At 62.6% G+C, this 17500-nt stretch overlaps 1 protein-coding gene across 4 annotated transcripts in view; it reads left to right on the forward strand.

Annotated features, from left to right (window-relative positions):
- Window positions 1-11006: 11006 nt before the first annotated feature.
- NLGN2 (neuroligin 2) overlaps window positions 11007-17500 on the forward strand; it is a 30667-nt gene continuing 24173 nt past the window's right edge. For all 4 annotated transcript variants that reach the window (XM_077806650.1, XM_077806651.1, XM_077806652.1 and 1 more), the window contains exon 1: window positions 11007-11142. In XM_077806650.1, coding sequence (XP_077662776.1) covers window positions 11022-11142 — 121 coding nt within the window. In that variant the 5' untranslated portion in view covers window positions 11007-11021. The remainder of the gene's footprint in view (window positions 11143-17500) is intronic.

A 17500-nucleotide genomic window follows, 5' to 3' on the forward strand; every position in this document is an offset into this window, starting at 1 on the left:
TCCCGACCCGCAACCCCTGCTAGCCCAGCCCTGCCCCTGCAGCTCTGACCCACCAGCCCCCTCTCCCCTCCCGGAGCCGGGGAGAGAACCCAGGAGTCCTGCCCTCCCAGCCCCCCCCTGCTCTAACCCAGCGGCCCCCATTCCCCTCCCGGAGCCGGGGAGAGAACCCAGGAGTCCTGCCTCCCAGCCCCCCCTGCTCTAACCAGCGGCCCCCATTCCCCTCCTGGAGCTGGGGAGAGAACCCAGGAGTCCTGCCTCCCAGCCCCCCTGCTCTAACCCAGCGGCCCCATTCCCCTCCCGAGCCGGGGAGAGAACCCAGGAGTCCTGCCTCCCAGCCCCCCCTGCTCTAACCCAGCGGCCCCCATTCCCCTCCTGGAGCTGGGGAGAGAACCCAGGAGTCCTGCCTCCCAGCCCCCCCCTGCTCTAACCCAGAGGCCCCCATTCCCCTCCTGGAGCTGGGGAGAGAACCCAGGAGTCCTGCCTCCCAGCCCCCCCTGCTCTAACCCAGCGGCCCCCATTCCCCTCCTGGAGCTGGGGAGAGAACCCAGAAGTCCTGGTTCCCAGCCCCCCCTGCTCTAACCACCAGCCCCCACTCCCCGCCGGAGCCGGGGAGAGAACCCAGGAGTCCTGGCTCCCAGCCCCCAACCCATTCTCTCCTTCCTTTCTCTCATCCCCTCTCTCTCCGCCGCCCCCCCCCCATCTCCCCCCTCTGGGCTGTGTGTGTTTTTTTGGGGGGGGGGGCTGCGGCCCCGCAAACGGCGAGTTTCCTTTAAGACCTGTGACGCGCGCTATGATGCATCTGGGCTGAGCACGGGGAGGGGGGGCAGCCCCCCCCACCCCGAACCCCCCCCCCCGTCCTAGCCCAGAGCGACTCCAGCTGATCCCCCCCCCATCTCCCTTCCTTTCCTGCCACCATTGAACGACACGTCCCTGCTTCAGCGCCCCCCCCCCGCACACCCCACCCTGCTGGGGAGGAGGGGGCCCCTCCCAGGGAGAGAGAAGGGGGGGGCTTTGATTGCCTTCGCCTCCCTCTGGGTTATTTTCACTGCGATCCTTCCGCCCCCCCCCCACACAGAGCCTGCATCTCCCCCCCCCCCCATACACACACACCCGGCTCCTCGCTGGGGGGGGGTCTCTACTCTGCTGACATACGCAGCCCCCCCCACGAGCTCCGCTCCCTGCCTCCTCCCCCCCCACCAGCCAGGCCGCCTCCTTCTCCCTCCCTCCCCCCCCCACACGCCCGCCCCCACCCACCCCATGGCCGCTGCCTGATGCTCTGGGAGATGCGGAGCCTCGCTCGGCGCTAGACCCGGCCAGGGGGCCCGCCGGGGAGGGAGGGGGGGCCCCCGGCCTGCAGCAGCTGGCAGAGGTAAGAGGGGGTGCGGGGGGGAGGGAAATGCGGCCCCCCCGCCCTGTCCCCTGGGTCTTCTCCATCCTTCGCCGTTCCCCCCGTCATCCGTCCCCCCCTTCCCTGCCCCCCAACATCTGTCTTTGTCACCCCTTTGTCCCCCCTTCCCCCCATCATCCACCCCCTCATCTCCCCTTCCCTCCCCTGGGTCTTCTCCATCCCCCCATCTTCCTCCGTCCCGGTCTTCCCCATCCCCTGTCTCCCCCCCACCTCCATCCATCCGTCCCCCCTTCCCTCTCCTGGCTCGTCTCCATTTCTCCCTGTCTCCATCCTTTCTTCCCGGCCTCCTGTCCCTCCATTTCTCCCTTCCTCCATCCTTTCTCCCGGCCTCCTGTCCCTCCATTTCTCCCTTCCTCCATCCTTTCTTCCCGGCCTCCTATCCCTCCATTTCCCCCATCTCCATCCTTTCTTCCCTGCCTCCTATCCCTCCATTTCCCCCATCTCCATCCTTTCTTCCCGGCCTCCTATCCCTCCATTTCTACCATTTCTCCATCCTCTCTTCCCAGCCTCCTGTCCCTCCATTTCTCCCTTCCTCCATCCTCTCTTCTTGGCCCCCATCCCTCCATTTCTCCCTTCCTCCATCCTTTCTTCCTGGTGCTCTATCCCTCCACCTGCCCCAGCTCCATCCTTTCTTCCTGGCCTTTTATCCCTCCATTTCTCCCTGTCTCCATCCTCTCTTCCCGGCCTCCTATCCCTCCATTTCTACCATTTCTCCATCCTCTCTTCCCAGCCTCCTGTCCCTCCATTTCTCCCTTCCTCCATCCTCTCTTCTTGGCCCCCATCCCTCCATTTCTCCCTTCCTCCATCCTTTCTTCCTGGTGCTCTATCCCTCCACCTGCCCCAGCTCCATCCTTTCTTCCTGGCCTTTTATCCCTCCATTTCTCCCTGTCTCCATCCTCTCTTCCCAGCCTCCTATCCCTCCATTTCTCCCTTCCTCCATCCTCTCTTCCCGGCCTCCTATCCCTCCATTTCTCCCTTCCTCCATCCTTTCTTCCTGGTGCTCTATCCCTCCACCTGCCCAGCTCCATCCTTTCTTCCTGGCCTTTATCCCTCCATTTCTCCCTTCCTCCATCCTGCCTTTCTGGCACTCTTTCGCTCTGCCTGCCCCTGTCTCCATCCTCTTTTCTCGGCCTCCTATCCCTCCATTTCTCCCCTCCTCCATCCTTTCTTCCTGGTCTCCTGTCCCTCCATTTCTCCCCTCCTCCATCCTTTCTTCCTGGTGCTCTCTCCCTCCACCTGCCCCGTCTCCATCCTCTCTTCCTGGCCTTTTATCCCTCCCTTTCTCCTTGGCTCCATCCTGCCTTCACCTGTCTCTGGCTCTCACTCCCTATGTCTCTTCCTGCTCCCCCCATTTACAGATCTGCCCCCTCGGACGGCCAACCCTCCCCGCAGCCCACAACCCCCCCATCTCCTCTAAGCCCCCCCATCTAAACTCCCTACTCCCTCCCCCACCGCAGCCCTACCACCGCCTCCTGCCCTCCCCCACCTCCTCTGTCCCCCCCCCAACCGCCCCCGAACATGACCCACCCCCCTCCACCCCAAACCCCCAGCTCTCCCCTCTCCTGCCCTCCACCCACGACCGCTGTGTTGCCTGTTACCTCTGACCCCAGGGGGACCCCTCCCCTGCCAGAGCCCTGAGCCCCCCAGGGAGCCCTCTATTGATCCCCAGACACCCCATGTCTGTCCAGCCCCATACAGCTTCTATCGATCTCTCCCCATCCACCCCCTCATCTATCGATCTACCTATCTCTCCCCAGACACCCCCTCTACCTACCTATCTCTCCCCATACGCCCCTCTGTCTACCTATCTCTCCCCATACGCCCCTCTGTCTACCTATCTCTCCCATAAGACCCCTCTATCTATCTCTCCCCAGACACCCCCTCTATCTATCTATCTATCTATCTCTCCCCAGACACCCCCTCTATCTATCTATCTATCTCTCCCTCCCCAGACACCCCCTCTATCTATCTATCTATCTATCTATCTCTCCCCAGACACCCCCTTATCTATCTATCTATCTCTCCCAGACACCCCCTCTATCTATCTATCTATCTATCTATCTATCTCTCTCTCTCTCCCCAGACACCCCATTATCTATTTATCCCCAGACACCCCTCTATCGATCTATCTCTCCCCAGACACCCCCTCGATCTATCTATCTATCTATCTATCTATCTCTCCCTCCCCAGACACCCCCTCTATCTATCTATCTATCTATCTCTCCCCAGACACCCCCTTTATCTATCTATCTATCTATCTATCCCCACACACCCCAACTATCTATCTATCTATCTATCTATCTCTCCCCAGACCCCCCTTATCTATTTATCCCCAGACACCCCTCTATCGATCTATCTCTCCCCAGACACCCCATCTATCTATCTATCTATCTATCTATCTATCTATCTCTCCCTCCCCAGACACCCCCTCTATCTATCTATCTATCTATCTCTCCCCAGACACCCCCTTATCTATTTATCCCCAGACACCCCTCTATCTATCTATCTCTCCCAGACACCCCCTTTATCTATCTATCTATCTATCCCCACACACCCCAACTATCTATCTATCTCTCCCCAGACACCCCCTTATCTATTTATCCCCAGACACCCCTCTATCGATCTATCTCTCCCCAGACACCCCATCTATCTATCTATCTATCTATCTCTCCCCAGACACCCCCTTATCTATTTATCCCCAGACACCCCTCTATCGATCTATCTCTCCCCAGACACCCCTCTATCTATCGATCTACTATCTCTCCCCAGACGCCCCCTTATCTATCTACCTATCCCCATCCACCCCCTCTATCTATCTATCCCCAGACACCCCCTTATCTATCTATCTATCCACCCCCTTGTCCTACTTTTTACACCCCATTTTCCCTTTCCTCCCTCCCTCCCCCCGCACCCCACTCTACCCAGGGGTGACTCTCTCATGCTTTTCCGCCATCCCCGTTTCCCTGCCCCCCCCAAGGGACCGACCCCGCCCCGACTCTTTCCCCCGCCCCAGGGGGGCAGAGCGCTGCGGGCGATGGAAGAACACCCCTGTGGGGATGCTCTGGGGGTGTGGGGGTTGGGGATGTGGAGAATGGCCCAACCCCAGATCTGAATGTATCCCCCTGCCCCCGCCCCAACAAAGAAAAATTCCCATCCCCAGGCTGGGGGAAGAAATGTGGGCCCAGAAGGCTGAGACCAAGGCTGGACAGGGGGGAACGGAGCGAAAGAGTAGATCTGGGGGGGGAAGAAACGATGGACAGAGATTCTGGTGGGATTGAGTGGGCAGGGAGGGGGAGCCAGGACTCCTGGGTTCTCTTCCCGGCTCTGGGAGGGGAATGGGACCTAGTGGTTAGAGCGGGGGGGCGCTGGAAGCCAGGACTCCTGGGTTCTCTCCCCGGCTCTGGGAGGGGAATGGGACCTAGTGGTTAGAGCGGGGGGCGCTGGAAGCCAGGACTCCTGGGTTCTCTCCCCGGCTCTGGGAGGGGAGTGGGGCCTAGTGGTCAGAGCAGGGGGGGCTGGGACGCAGGACTCCTGGGTTCTCTCCCCGGCTCTGGGAGGGGAGTGGGGCCTAGTGGTTAGAGCAGGGGGGCGGGGAGCCAGGACTCCTGGGTTCTCTCCCCGGCTCTGGGAGGGGAGTGGGGCCTAGTGGTTAGAGCAGGGGGGGCAGGGAGCCAGGACTCCTGGGTTCTCTCCCCGGCTCTGGGAGGGGAGTGGGGCCTAGTGGTTAGAGCAGGGGGGGCGGGGAGCCAGGACTCCTGGGTTCTCTCCCCGGCTCTGGGAGGGGAGTGGGGCCTAGTGGTTAGAGCAGGGGGGGCGGGGAGCCAGGACTCCTGGGTTCTCTCCCCAGCTCCGGGAGGGGAGTGGGGCCTAGTGGTTAGAGCAGGGGGGGGCGGGGAGCCAGGACTCCTGGGTTCTCTCCTCGGCTCTGGGGGACGGCGGGAGTGAAGCAGAATCTCCCTGCTCCGGAACTCCAGTTGCCAGGGCGACGCATGGCTACCGGTTCATATTGCCACGGCAACGGGGCCTTGGCTGGGAGGAAGAGGGATGAGTGGGGAGGCTGGAATCCAGCGTGCGCAGCCCCCCCCCGCGCCGGCCACCCGGAGAGCCGGGGGGGGCGGGGGGCCCCCGCCCAGGGGCTGCGGGTCGGGAGTGAGGGGCTGGGGCCCCGCAGCCAAACCCATCAGTGAACCCATCCCCATCCCCCTCCGCCCCCCATCTACCCATCCCCCTCCGCCCCCCATCTACCCATCCCCATCTGCATCCGCCCCCATCTACCCCATCTACCCATCCCCCTCCGCCCCCATCTACCCATCCCCATCTGCATCCGCCCCCCATCTACCCCATCTACCCATCCCCCTCCGCCCCCCATCTACCCATCCCCATCTGCATCCGCCCCCCATCTACCCCATCTACCCATCCCCCTCTGCCCCCCATCTACCCATCCCCATCTGCATCCGCCCCCCATCTACCCCATCTACCCATCCCCCTCCGCCCCCCATCTACCCATCCCCATCTGCATCCGCCCCCCATCTACCCCATCTACCCATCCCCCTCCGCCCCCCATCTACCCATCCCCATCTGCATCCGCCCCCCATCTACCCCATCTACCCATCCCCCTCCGCCCCCATCTACCCATCCCCATCTGCATCCGCCCCCCATCTACCCATCCCCCTCCGCCCCCCATCTACCCATCCCCATCTGCATCTGCCCCCCATCTACCCCATCTACCCATCCCCCTCCGCCCCCCATCTACCCATCCCCATCTGCATCCGCCCCCCATCTACCCCATCTACCCATCCCCCTCCGCCCCCCATCTACCCATCCCCATCTGCATCCGCCCCCCATCTACCCCATCTACCCATCCCCCTCCGCCCCCCATCTACCCATCCCCATCTGCATCCGCCCCCCATCTACCCCATCTACCCATCCCCCTCCGCCCCCCATCTACCCATCCCCATCTGCATCCGCCCCCCATCTACCCCATCTACCCATCCCCCTCCGCCCCCCATCTACCCATCCCCATCTGCATCCGCCCCCCATCTACCCCATCTACCCATCCCCCTCTGCCCCCCATCTACCCATCCCCATCTGCATCCGCCCCCCATCTACCCCATCTACCCATCCCCCTCTGCCCCCCATCTACCCATCCCCATCTGCATCCGCCCCCCATCTACCCCATCTACCCATCCCCCTCCGCCCCCATCTACCCATCCCCATCTGCATCCGCCCCCCATCTACCCCATCTACCCATCCCCCTCCGCCCCATCTACCCATCCCCATCTGCATCCGCCCCCCATCTACCCCATCTACCCATCCCCCTCCGCCCCCCATCTACCCATCCCCATCTGCATCCGCCCCCCATCTACCCCATCTACCCATCCCCCTCCGCCCCCATCTACCCATCCCCATCTGCATCCGCCCCCCATCTACCCCATCTACCCATCCCCCTCCGCCCCCCCATCTACCCATCCCCATCTGCATCCGCCCCCCATCTACCCCATCTACCCATCCCCCTCCGCCCCCATCTACCCATCCCCATCTGCATCCGCCCCCCATCTACCCCATCTACCCATCCCCCTCCGCCCCCCATCTACCCATCCCCATCTGCATCCGCCCCCCATCTACCCCATCTACCCATCCCCCTCTGCCCCCCATCTACCCATCCCCATCTGCATCCGCCCCCCATCTACCCATCCCCCTCCGCCCCATCTACCCATCCCCATCTGCATCCGCCCCCATCTACTCCATCTACCCATCCCCCTCCGCCCCCCATCTACCCATCCCCATCTGCATCCGCCCCCCATCTAACCCATCTACCCATCCCCATCTGCATCCGCCCCCCATCTACCCATCCCCCTCCGCCCCCCATCTACCCATCCCCATCTGCATCCGCCCCCCATCTATCCACCCGCATCCACCCCCCATCTACCCATCCCCCTCCACCCCCCATCTATCCATCTATCCCCCTCCGCCCCCCATCTACCCATCCCCATCTGCATCTGCCCCCCATCTATCCACCCGCATCCGCCCAACATCTACCCCATCTACCCATCCCCCTCCGCCCCCATCTACCCATCTACCCATCTCCCTCCACCCCCCATCTACCCATCCCCATCTGCATCCGCCCCCCATCTACCCCATCTACCCATCTCCCTCCGCCCCCCATCTATCCATCCCCATCTGCATCCACCCCCAATCTACCCCATCTACCCATCTCCCTCCGCCCCGCATCTATCCATCCCCATCTGCATCCGCCCCCCATCTACCCATCCCCATCTGCATCCGCCCCCCATCTACCCATCCCCCTCCGCCCCGCATCTATCCATCTATCCCCCTCCGCCCCCCATCTACCCATCCCCATCTGCATCCGCCCCCCATCTATCCACCCGCATCCGCCCCTCATCTACCCCATCTGCCCATCCCCCTCCGCCCCCATCTACCCATCCCCATCTGCATCCGCCCCCCATCTATCCACCCGCATCTGCCCCACATCTACCCCATCTGCCCCCCATCTATCCATCCCCATCCGCATCCACCCCCCACCTATCCACCCACATCCGCCCCCCATCTAGCCATCCGCCCCCCATCTACCCACACCCTTGCCCTACTTTTCACACCCCCTTTCCCTGTTCCTCCCTCCCTCCCCCCGCACCCCACTCTACCCAGGGGTGACTCTCTCATGCTCTTCCCCCATCCCTGTTTCCCTGCCCCCCCCCAAGGGACCGACCCCACCCCGACTCTTTCCCCCCATCTACACCATCTACCCATCCCCATCCGCATCCGCCCCCATCCACCCCCATCTATCCATCCATCCCCCTCCAGCCCCCATCTATCCATCCCCATCCGCTCCCCACCTATCCACCCGCATCCACCCCACATCTACCCCATCTGCCCCATCTACCCATCCCCATCCACCCCCCATCTATCCATCCCCATCTGTCAATCCCCATCCGCCCCCCATCTACCCATCCCCATCCACCCCCATCTATCCATCGATCTATCCCCTTCCACCCCTCTATCTATTGATCCCCATCCACCTACTCTATCTATCCATCTATCTATCCCCATCCACCTCTCTCTCTATCTATCAATCTATCTATCGATCTATCCCCACCCACCCCATCTATCTATCTATCCCCATTCACCCCCCCATCTATCCCCATCCACCCCATCTCTCTATCTATCCCCATCCACACCATCTCTCTATCTATCCCCATCCACTCTATCTCTCTATCTATCTATCTATCCCCATCCACCCCATCTATCTCTCTATCTATCTATCCCCATCCACCCCATCTATCTCTCTATCTATCTATCCCCATCCACCCCATCTATCTCTCTATCTCTCTATCTGTCTATCCCCATCCACCCCATCTCTCTATCTATCTATCCCCATCCACTCTATCTATTTCTCTATCTCTCTATCTATCCCCATCCACCCCATCTATCTCTCTATCCCCAACCACCCCATCTCTCTATCTCTCTATCCCCATCCACTCTATCTATCTATCTATCTATCTATCTATCCCCATCCACCCCATCTATCTCTCTATCTCTCTATCTATCCCCATCCACCCCATCTATCTCTCTATCTCTCTATCTATCCCCATCCACCCCATCTATATCTCTCTCTATCTCTCTATCCCCATCCACCCCATCTCTCTATCTCTCTATCCCCATCCACTCTATCTATCTATCTATCTATCTATCCATCTATCCCCATCCACCCCATCTATCTCTCTATCTCTCTATCTATCTATCCCCATCCACTCTATCTATCTATCTATCTCTCTATCTCTCTATCTATCCCCATCCACCCCATCTCTCTATCTCTCTATCCCTATCCACCCCATCTATCTATCTGTCTCCATCCACCCATCTCTCTATCGATCTATCCCCATCCTCCCCATCCTCCCCCTCTATCTATCTATCTATCTATCTATCTATCTATGTATCTTGTCCCCCGGAGGCCGGCGCACGTGGCGGGACGTGGCTGGAGCCGCCGGCGTGTCTGCGACTCGACTTGGGCTAATTACCGGTTCCCGGCTCTAATTGCCGGATTCTGAAGCATAAACATAAAACTCTTGAGTTATTTAATTCAAGGCCCGATTTAACCAGGGAGATTCCTATCAGGAGCCCTGGAGACACGGGCAGGTCAGGGCCGAGTGTGGGGGTCTGGGGGTCCCAGGGGTTTGGATGCGGGGGGGGGCAGGTCAGGGCCGACTGTCGGGGCCGGGGGGTCCCAGGGGTTTGGATGCAGGGGGGCAGGACAGGGCTGAGTGTCGGGGTTGGGGGGTCCCGGGGGGCTGGGATACAGCGGGGGGGGGCAGGGTCTTGTCTCGGTGCCAGGGGGTCCCCTCCAGCCCCTCACTGCCCCATGGCTGAGGGGGTATAACTCTGAGCCCCCCCCATTTCTTCCCCTGCAATTGCTGAGCCCCGAGGATGGGTTGGGGGGGGATGTTGGGGGGGATCCCCCTGCCCGGGGTGGCACTGGGCCAGGGGGGTTCGCAGAGGGATTTGGGGGCAGTTCTGTGCGGGGAGCTCTGGGGTGGGGCCTTCCCCTACCGGGGGGGGGCAGTATTTCCCCAGCAGCAGGGGCCGCAGTCAGAGCAGGGGGTGCCCCAGATCTCCCCTCCCCCAAAATGAGCCACTTCCTGTCTCAGTTCTGGGTCATATTTGCAGAGAAAAGGTCACATCCCCAGGGATGGGGCAGGACTTTGGGGGGGGGAGTTTGGGGGGGGCCGTGAAGGGGGGCGTTCTGTCCCCTCCAACGCGGATTGGCGGCTCTGACCGGCCCCCCTGACGGACTCTGTCTCTTCTCTTTTTTCCTTCTGTCCCTCCCTCCTGCCCCCCACATCTCTCCATCTCCCTCCCTCCCTCCATCCCTCCCTCCTTGCCCCCCACATCCCTCAATCTCCCTCCCTCCCTCCTGCCCCCCCACATCCCTCAATCTCCATCCCTCCCTCCTGCCCCCCACATCCCTCAATCTCCCTCCCTCCCTCCATCCCTCCCTCCCTCCTGCCCCCCACATCCCTCAATCTCCCTCCCTCCCTCCATCCCTCCCTCCTGCCCCCCACCTCCCTCCATCCATCCCTCTTCCTTTCTCTCCTTCTCCAGGTGAGGCCCCGATGCTGCGCCCGCCCGCCGGACCCCTCCCGGCCCGCCATGGAACGCAACAGAGCCCCCCGGCGCCGCTAGCCCCCCCCCCGCTGAGCCGCGCCCCCCCCCCACGCCGCCCCCCCCATCCCGCCGCATCTCCCCCCCCACCCCCCCGACCACCACGCCCCGCGCCATGCCGGTCCCGCCCGGCGCCGGCTGGCGGGCGGGGGCCTGCGTCCTGCTGTGGGCGGCGGGGCTGGCGGCCGGGGCGGCCCCCCGGCCCCCCGCGGAGGAGAGGCACCCCGTGGCCAGCACCCACTACGGGAAGCTGCGGGGGGTGAAGAAGGACCTGAACAACGAGATCCTGGGGCCGGTGGTTCAGTACCTGGGGGTGCCCTACGCCACCCCGCCGGTGGGCGAGCGCCGCTTCCAGCCCCCCGAGGCCCCCGCCTCCTGGGCCCAGGTCCGCAACGCCACGGCCTTCGCCCCCGTGTGCCCCCAGAACGTCCACGGGATGCTGCCGGGGATCATGCTGCCCGTGTGGTTCACCGACAACCTGGAGGTGGTGGCCGGCTACGTGCTGAACCAGAGCGAGGACTGCCTCTACCTCAACCTCTACGTGCCCATGGAGGACGGTAAGGGGCCCGGGCGGGGGGCGCGGCGGGGGGCGCGGAGAAGGGGGAGGCCTGGGGTGTATTCGGGGCTCGCACGGAGAAGGGGGAGACACTGAGGAATATTAGCGCGCCGGGACAGAGAAGGGGCGGCCCTGGGGTGTATCGGGGGGTTGCATGGAGAAGGGGGAGCCCTGGGGTGTATGGGGGGGGTGGCATGGAGAAGGGGTAGCCCTGGGGTGTATTCGGGGCTTGCACGGAGAAGGGGGAGACATTCAGGTATATTAGCGGGCCGGGACAGAGAAGGGGCGGCCCTGGGGTGTATCTGGGGGTTGCATGGAGAAGGGGGAGCCCTGGGGTGTATGGGGGGGTGACATGGAGAAGGGGGAGCCCTGGGGTGTATCAGGGTGTTGCACAGAGAAGGGGGGGCCCTGGGGTGTTTGGGGGGTGGCATGGAGAAGGGGGAGGCCTGGGGTGTATTCAGGGCTCGCACGGAGAAGGGGGAGACACTGAGGTATAGTAGCGGGCCGGGACAGAGAAGGGGCGGCCCTGGGGTGTATCGGGGGGGTTGCATGGAGAAGGGGGAGCCCTGGGGTGTATCAGGGTGTTGCACGGAGAAGGGGGGGCCCTGGGGTGTACAAGGGGTGGCACGGAGAAGGGGGAGCCCTGGGGTGTATGGGGGGGTGACATGGAGAAGGGGGAGCCCTGGGGTGTATCAGGGTGTTGCACAGAGAAGGGGGGGCCCTGGGGTGTATGGGGGGGTGGCATGGAGAAGGGGGAGGCCTGGGGTGTATTCGGGGCTCGCACGGAGAAGGGGGAGACACTGAGGTATAGTAGCGGGCCGGGACAGAGAAGGGGCGGCCCTGGGGGGTATCGGGGGGTTGCACGGAGAAGGGGGAGCCCTGGGGTGTATCAGGGTGTTGCACAGAGAAGGGGGGGCCCTGGGGTGTATCAGGGTGTTGCACAGAGAAGGGGGGGCCCTGGGGTGTACAAGGGGTGGCACAGAGAAGGGGGGGGCCCTGGGGTGTATCGGGGGGTTGCATGGAGAAGGGGGAGCCCTGGGGTGTATGGGGGGTGACATGGAGAAGGGGGAGCCCTGGGGTGTATCAGGGTGTTGCACAGAGAAGGGGGGGCCCTGGGGTGTACAGGGGGGTGGCATGGAGAAGGGGGCCCTGAAGTGTATCGGAGGCTTGCACAGAGAAGGGGGAGCCCTGGGGTGTATGGGGGGGTGGCACAGAGAAGGGGGAGCCCTGGGGTGTATTCAGGGGCTTGCACGGAGAAGGGGGAGACATTGAGGAATATTAGCGGGCCGGGACAGAGAAGGGGCGGCCCTGGGGTGTATCGGGGGGTTGCATGGAGAAGGGGGGCCCTTGGGTGTATGGGGGGGGTGACATGGAGAAGGGGGAGCCCTGGGGTGTATCAGGGTGTTGCACAGAGAAGGGGGGGCCCTGGGGTGTACAAGGGGTGGCACGGAGAAGGGGGGGCCCTGGGGTGTATCAGGGGGTGGCATGGAGAAGGGGGCCCTGAAGTGTATCGGAGGCTTGCACAGAGAAGGGGGAGCCCTGGGGTGTATGGGGGGGTGGCACAGAGAAGGGGGAGCCCTGGGGTGTATTCAGGGGCTTGCATGGAGAAGGGGCGCCCTGGGGTGTATCAGAGGCTTGCACGGAGAAGGGGGAGACATTGAGGTATAGTAGCGGGCCAGGACAGAGAAGGGACAGCCCTGGGGTGTATCGGGGGTTGCATGGAGAAGGGGCGCCCTGGGGTGTATTCGGGGCTTGCACGGAGAAGGGGGAGACATTGAGGAATATTAGCGGGCCGGGACAGAGAAGGGGCGGCCCTGGGGTGTATCGGGGGGTGGCATGGAGAAGGGGGCCCTGAAGTGTATCGGAGGCTTGCACAGAGAAGGGGGAGCCCTGGGGTGTATGGGGGGTGGCACAGAGAAGGGGGAGCCCTGGGGTATATTCAGGGGCTTGCATGGAGAAGGGGCACCCTGGGGTGTATTCGGGGCTTGCACGGAAAAGGGGGAGACATTGAGGTATATTAGCGGGCCGGGACAGAGAAGGGGCGGCCCTGGGGTGTATCGGGGGGTTGCATGGAGAAGGGGGGCCCTGGGGTGTATGGGGGGGTGACATGGAGAAAGGGGAGCCCTGGGGTGTATCAGGGTGTTGCACAGAGAAGGGGGGCCCTGGGGTGTACAAGGGGTGGCACGGAGAAGGGGCGGCCCTGGGGTGTATGGGGGAGTGGCACGGAGAAGGGGGCCCTGAAGTGTATCGGAGGCTTGCACAGAGAAGGGGGAGCCCTGGGGTGTATGGGGGGGTGGCACAGAGAAGGGGGAGCCCTGGGGTGTATTCAGGGGTTTGCATGGAGAAGGGGCGCCCTGGGGTGTATTCGGGGCTTGCACGGAGAAGGGGGAGACATTGAGGTATATTAGCGGGCCGGGACAGAGAAGGGGCGGCCCTGGGGTGTATTGGGGGGTTGCATGGAGAAGGGGGGCCCTGGGGTGTATGGGGGGGTGACATGGAGAAGGGGGAGCCCTGGGGTGTATCAGGGTGTTGCACAGAGAAGGGGGGGCCCTGGGGTGTACAAGGGGTGGCACGGAGAAGGGGGGGCCCTGGGGTGTATCGGGGGGTTGCATGGAGAAGGGGGAGCCCTGGGGTGTATGGGGGGGTGACATGGAGAAGGGGGAGCCCTGGGGTGTATCAGGGTGTTGCACAGAGAAGGGGGGGGCCCTGGGGTGTACAAGGGGTGGCACGGAGAAGGGGGGGCCCTGGGGTGTATCGGGGGGTTACATGGAGAAGGGGGAGCCCTGGGGTGTATGGGGGGGGTGACATGGAGAAGGGGGAGCCCTGGGGTGTATCAGGGTGTTGCACAGAGAAGGGGGGGCCCTGGGGTGTACAGGGGGGTGGCATGGAGAAGGGGGCCCTGAAGTGTATCGGAGGCTTGCACAGAGAAGGGGGAGCCCTGGGGTGTATTCAGGGGCTTGCACGGAGAAGGGGGAGCCCTGGGGTGTATTCAGGGGCTTGCACGGAGAAGGGGGAGACATTGAGGAATATTAGCGCGCCGGGACAGAGAAGGGGCGGCCCTGGGGTGTATCGGGGGGTTGCATGGAGAAGGGGGAGCCCTGGGGTGTATGGGGGGGTGGCATGGAGAAGGGGGAGCCCTGGGGTGTATTCGGGGCTTGCACGGAGAAGGGGGAGACATTGAGGAATATTAGCGGGCCGGGACAGAGAAGGGGCGGCCCTGGGGTGTATCGGGAGGTTGCATGGAGAAGGGGGAGCCCTGGGGTGTATGGGGGGGTGGCATGGAGAAGGGGGAGCCCTGGGGTGTATGTGGGGGTTCCACGGAGAAGGGGGGGCCCTGGGGTGTATCAGGGTGTTGCACAGAGAAGGGGGAGCCCTGGGATGTATTCAGGGGGTTGCACAGAGAAGGGGGGCCCCTGGGGTGTACAGGGGGTGGCACGGAGAAGGGGGAGTCCTGGGGTGTTTGGGGGGTGGCATGGAGAAGGGGGGCCCTGGGGTGTATCAGAGGCTTGCACAGAGAAGGGGGACACATTGAGGTATATTAGCGGGGTGGGACAGAGAAGGGGCAGCCCTGGGGTGTATCGGGGGGTGGCACGGAGAAGGGGGAGCCCTGGGGTGTATTCAGGGGCTTGCTCTGAGAAGGGGGAGCCCTGGGGTGTATGGGGGGGTGGCATGGAGAAGGGGGCCCTGAAGTGTATCGGAGGCTTGCACAGAGAAGGGGAAGAGATTGAGGTATATTAGCGGGGTGGGACAGAGAAGGGGCGGCCCTGGGGGGTATCGGGGGGTGGCACGGAGAAGGGGGGCCCTGGGGTGTATGGAAGGGTTGCACAGAGAAAGGGGGCCCTGGGGTGTACTCAGGGGTTGCACAGAGAAGGGGGGCCCCGGGGTGTATTCAGGGGGTTGCATGGAGAAGGGGGGCCCTGGGGTGTATGGAGGGGTTGCACGGAGAAGGGGGGCCCTGGGGTGTACTCAGGGGTTGCACGGAGAAGGGGGGCCCTGGGGTGTATCAGGTTGTTGCACAGAGAAGGAGAGACATTGATGTATATTAGCGGGGTGGGACAGAGAAGGGGGGCCCTGGAGTGTATTGGGGGGGTTGCACAGAGAAGGGGGAGCCCTGGGGTATATTGGGGTGTTGGTGGCACAGAGCAGGGGGGCCCTGGGGCATATTGGGGGTTTCACAGAGAAGGGGGGCTGTGGCTATATTGGGGGGTCAGTGCCATGGAATATCAGGTGCTATGGGGTACAATTGGGAGGCTCTGTGCCAGGAAATATGGGGGGGCTGCCACTGGTGAAGACAGTGACCATAACCCCCTCTTTTGTGACCTCTAGCCCCCCTCTTCCACCAGCCCCCCAATACCCACCCCACCCACCACAGCTTTGACCCCCTTAGTTTGTAAATGGATCCCCCAAAATCACAGTCTCAGGATGGGTGTGTTGGGTCCCCAATAACTGGATGTTGGGGGGCTGCTGGGGGTGCCATGGGGCACCCCATTTATCCCCTCATGGGGGGCTTTATGGATTAGCGGGTTGAGCTGGGGGCCCCTCAAAATACCGTATAGCCCCCGCATGGGCCCTCAGGGTGGGGGGCTGGGGAAGCAAGTCAGGGACCCGCAAATCCCCCCCGCCTGGGTTGGGGGACAGGGGAGGAGCCAGGGGGAGGGGGCAGAGGTTCCTGTAGTGGGGACCCCCTCAAGGAGATGCAGGGCATGATGGGATGGTTGGTTCCTGGTGTGTCCCCCCCCCCCCCCCCGCCCAGCATGCTTGCCACTTGCCATGGGAACAGGGGAGAAATGGGGTGGGTGGAAAAATAGAGGGTAAAGGAGGGAAACTGAGGGAGAAAAGGGCAGCGTCCCCCCCCCAACATCTTCCCACACACCCCATGACTTCCAGCTCCCCATCCCCCTCGTAGCCCCGCTCCCCTCTCCCATCCCCCCTCAACGCCCCCTCCGTCTCCCTCCCCCATCCCTCCATCACACCCTTAGACCCCCCAGAGCCCCACATTCCTCCCTCGCCCCCATCCCTCTTAGCCCCCCACAGCCTTTCCCAAAGCCCCATATCTCCCCATTGCCTGCCCCCCACCTAGACCCCATCACCCCCAGGCCCTGCCACAACCCCCTCAGCCCCCCATCACCCCACAACCCCTTCATCCCTCTCCCAGCGCCCTGGCCGCATCTCAGTGCCAGGCGAGGGGTCCCGGGGTCACCAGCCGCCCCGCCCCAGAGGTGGCCGCATCTCAGTGCCGGGCGAGGGGTCCCTGTATAACCAATGCATGTGTGTGACCTGCGGGGCGTGTGTGTGTCATTATTTCTGATGCTGGGAGCAGGGGTTGTTGGTGGGACACAAGGTGGGGGTTTGTCAGCCAGGACTCCTGGGTTCTGTCTCTGGGAAGGGAGTGGGGACGAGAGCACGGGGGGGCTGGGAGCCAGGACTTCTGGGTTCTCTCCCTGGCTCTGGGAGGGGAGTGGGGGCTGGTGGTTAGAGCAGGGGGCACTGGCAGCCAGGACTCCTGGGTTCCATAATTCTGCCAATAATTTTTAATCTGTGCCTCAGTTTCCCCATCTTGCAACTGGCGATCTTTATCCTTCCTTTGTCTGTTTAGGTGGTGAGCTCTTTGGGGCGGGGGCTGCTTCAAGCTCTCTCTGTGCACTACGGGGGCCCTGATCTCAGTTGTGGGGGGGGGGGTCTCTGCAGCACCCAGCATCTCGGGACCCCCGATCTCAGTCAGGGTTGCTAGGGGTTACTGTAATAATTCGTGATAACGCTGCATTGCCCCCGCAGGCTGGTTTGACCCCGGGGAGCGGGAGGGCTCGCAGGTGTATCTGGGGGGCCCCCATGACAGCCTGCTATCCCACCCACAATCAGACACATGGACCCATCTACCTTGGTATCCCAGCCCCTCCCGACCCCCCAGTCAGGCCCGCCGGCCCATTTAGCCCCAGAGCCAACCCCCTCTTCCTGTGGCCCGGTAATATCAGTAATAACGAGTTTAGACCTGCACGCTGCTACTTACCCCTCGTAGAGTCTCCATCCATCGATCCCCGGACAGCCCTTTACTTATCTATCCACTCCTCTATCTATCTATCTGTCTGTCTGTCTATCTATCCCCATCCCCCGCTCTATCTATCTGTCTGTCTGTCTATCTATCCCCATCCCCCCCTCTATCTATCTCTCTGTCTGTCTATCTATCCCCATCCCCCCCTCTATCTATCTATCTATCTATCTATCTATCTATCTATCTATCCCCATCCACCCCCTCGATCGATCTATCTATCTATCTATCTATCTATCTATCTATCTATCTATCTATCCCCATTCCCACCCTCGATCTATCTATCTATCTATCCCCATCCACCCCCTCGATC

Source organism: Eretmochelys imbricata, chromosome 28 (assembly GCF_965152235.1).
Source record: "Eretmochelys imbricata isolate rEreImb1 chromosome 28, rEreImb1.hap1, whole genome shotgun sequence".
NCBI lineage: Eukaryota > Metazoa > Chordata > Testudines > Cheloniidae > Eretmochelys > Eretmochelys imbricata.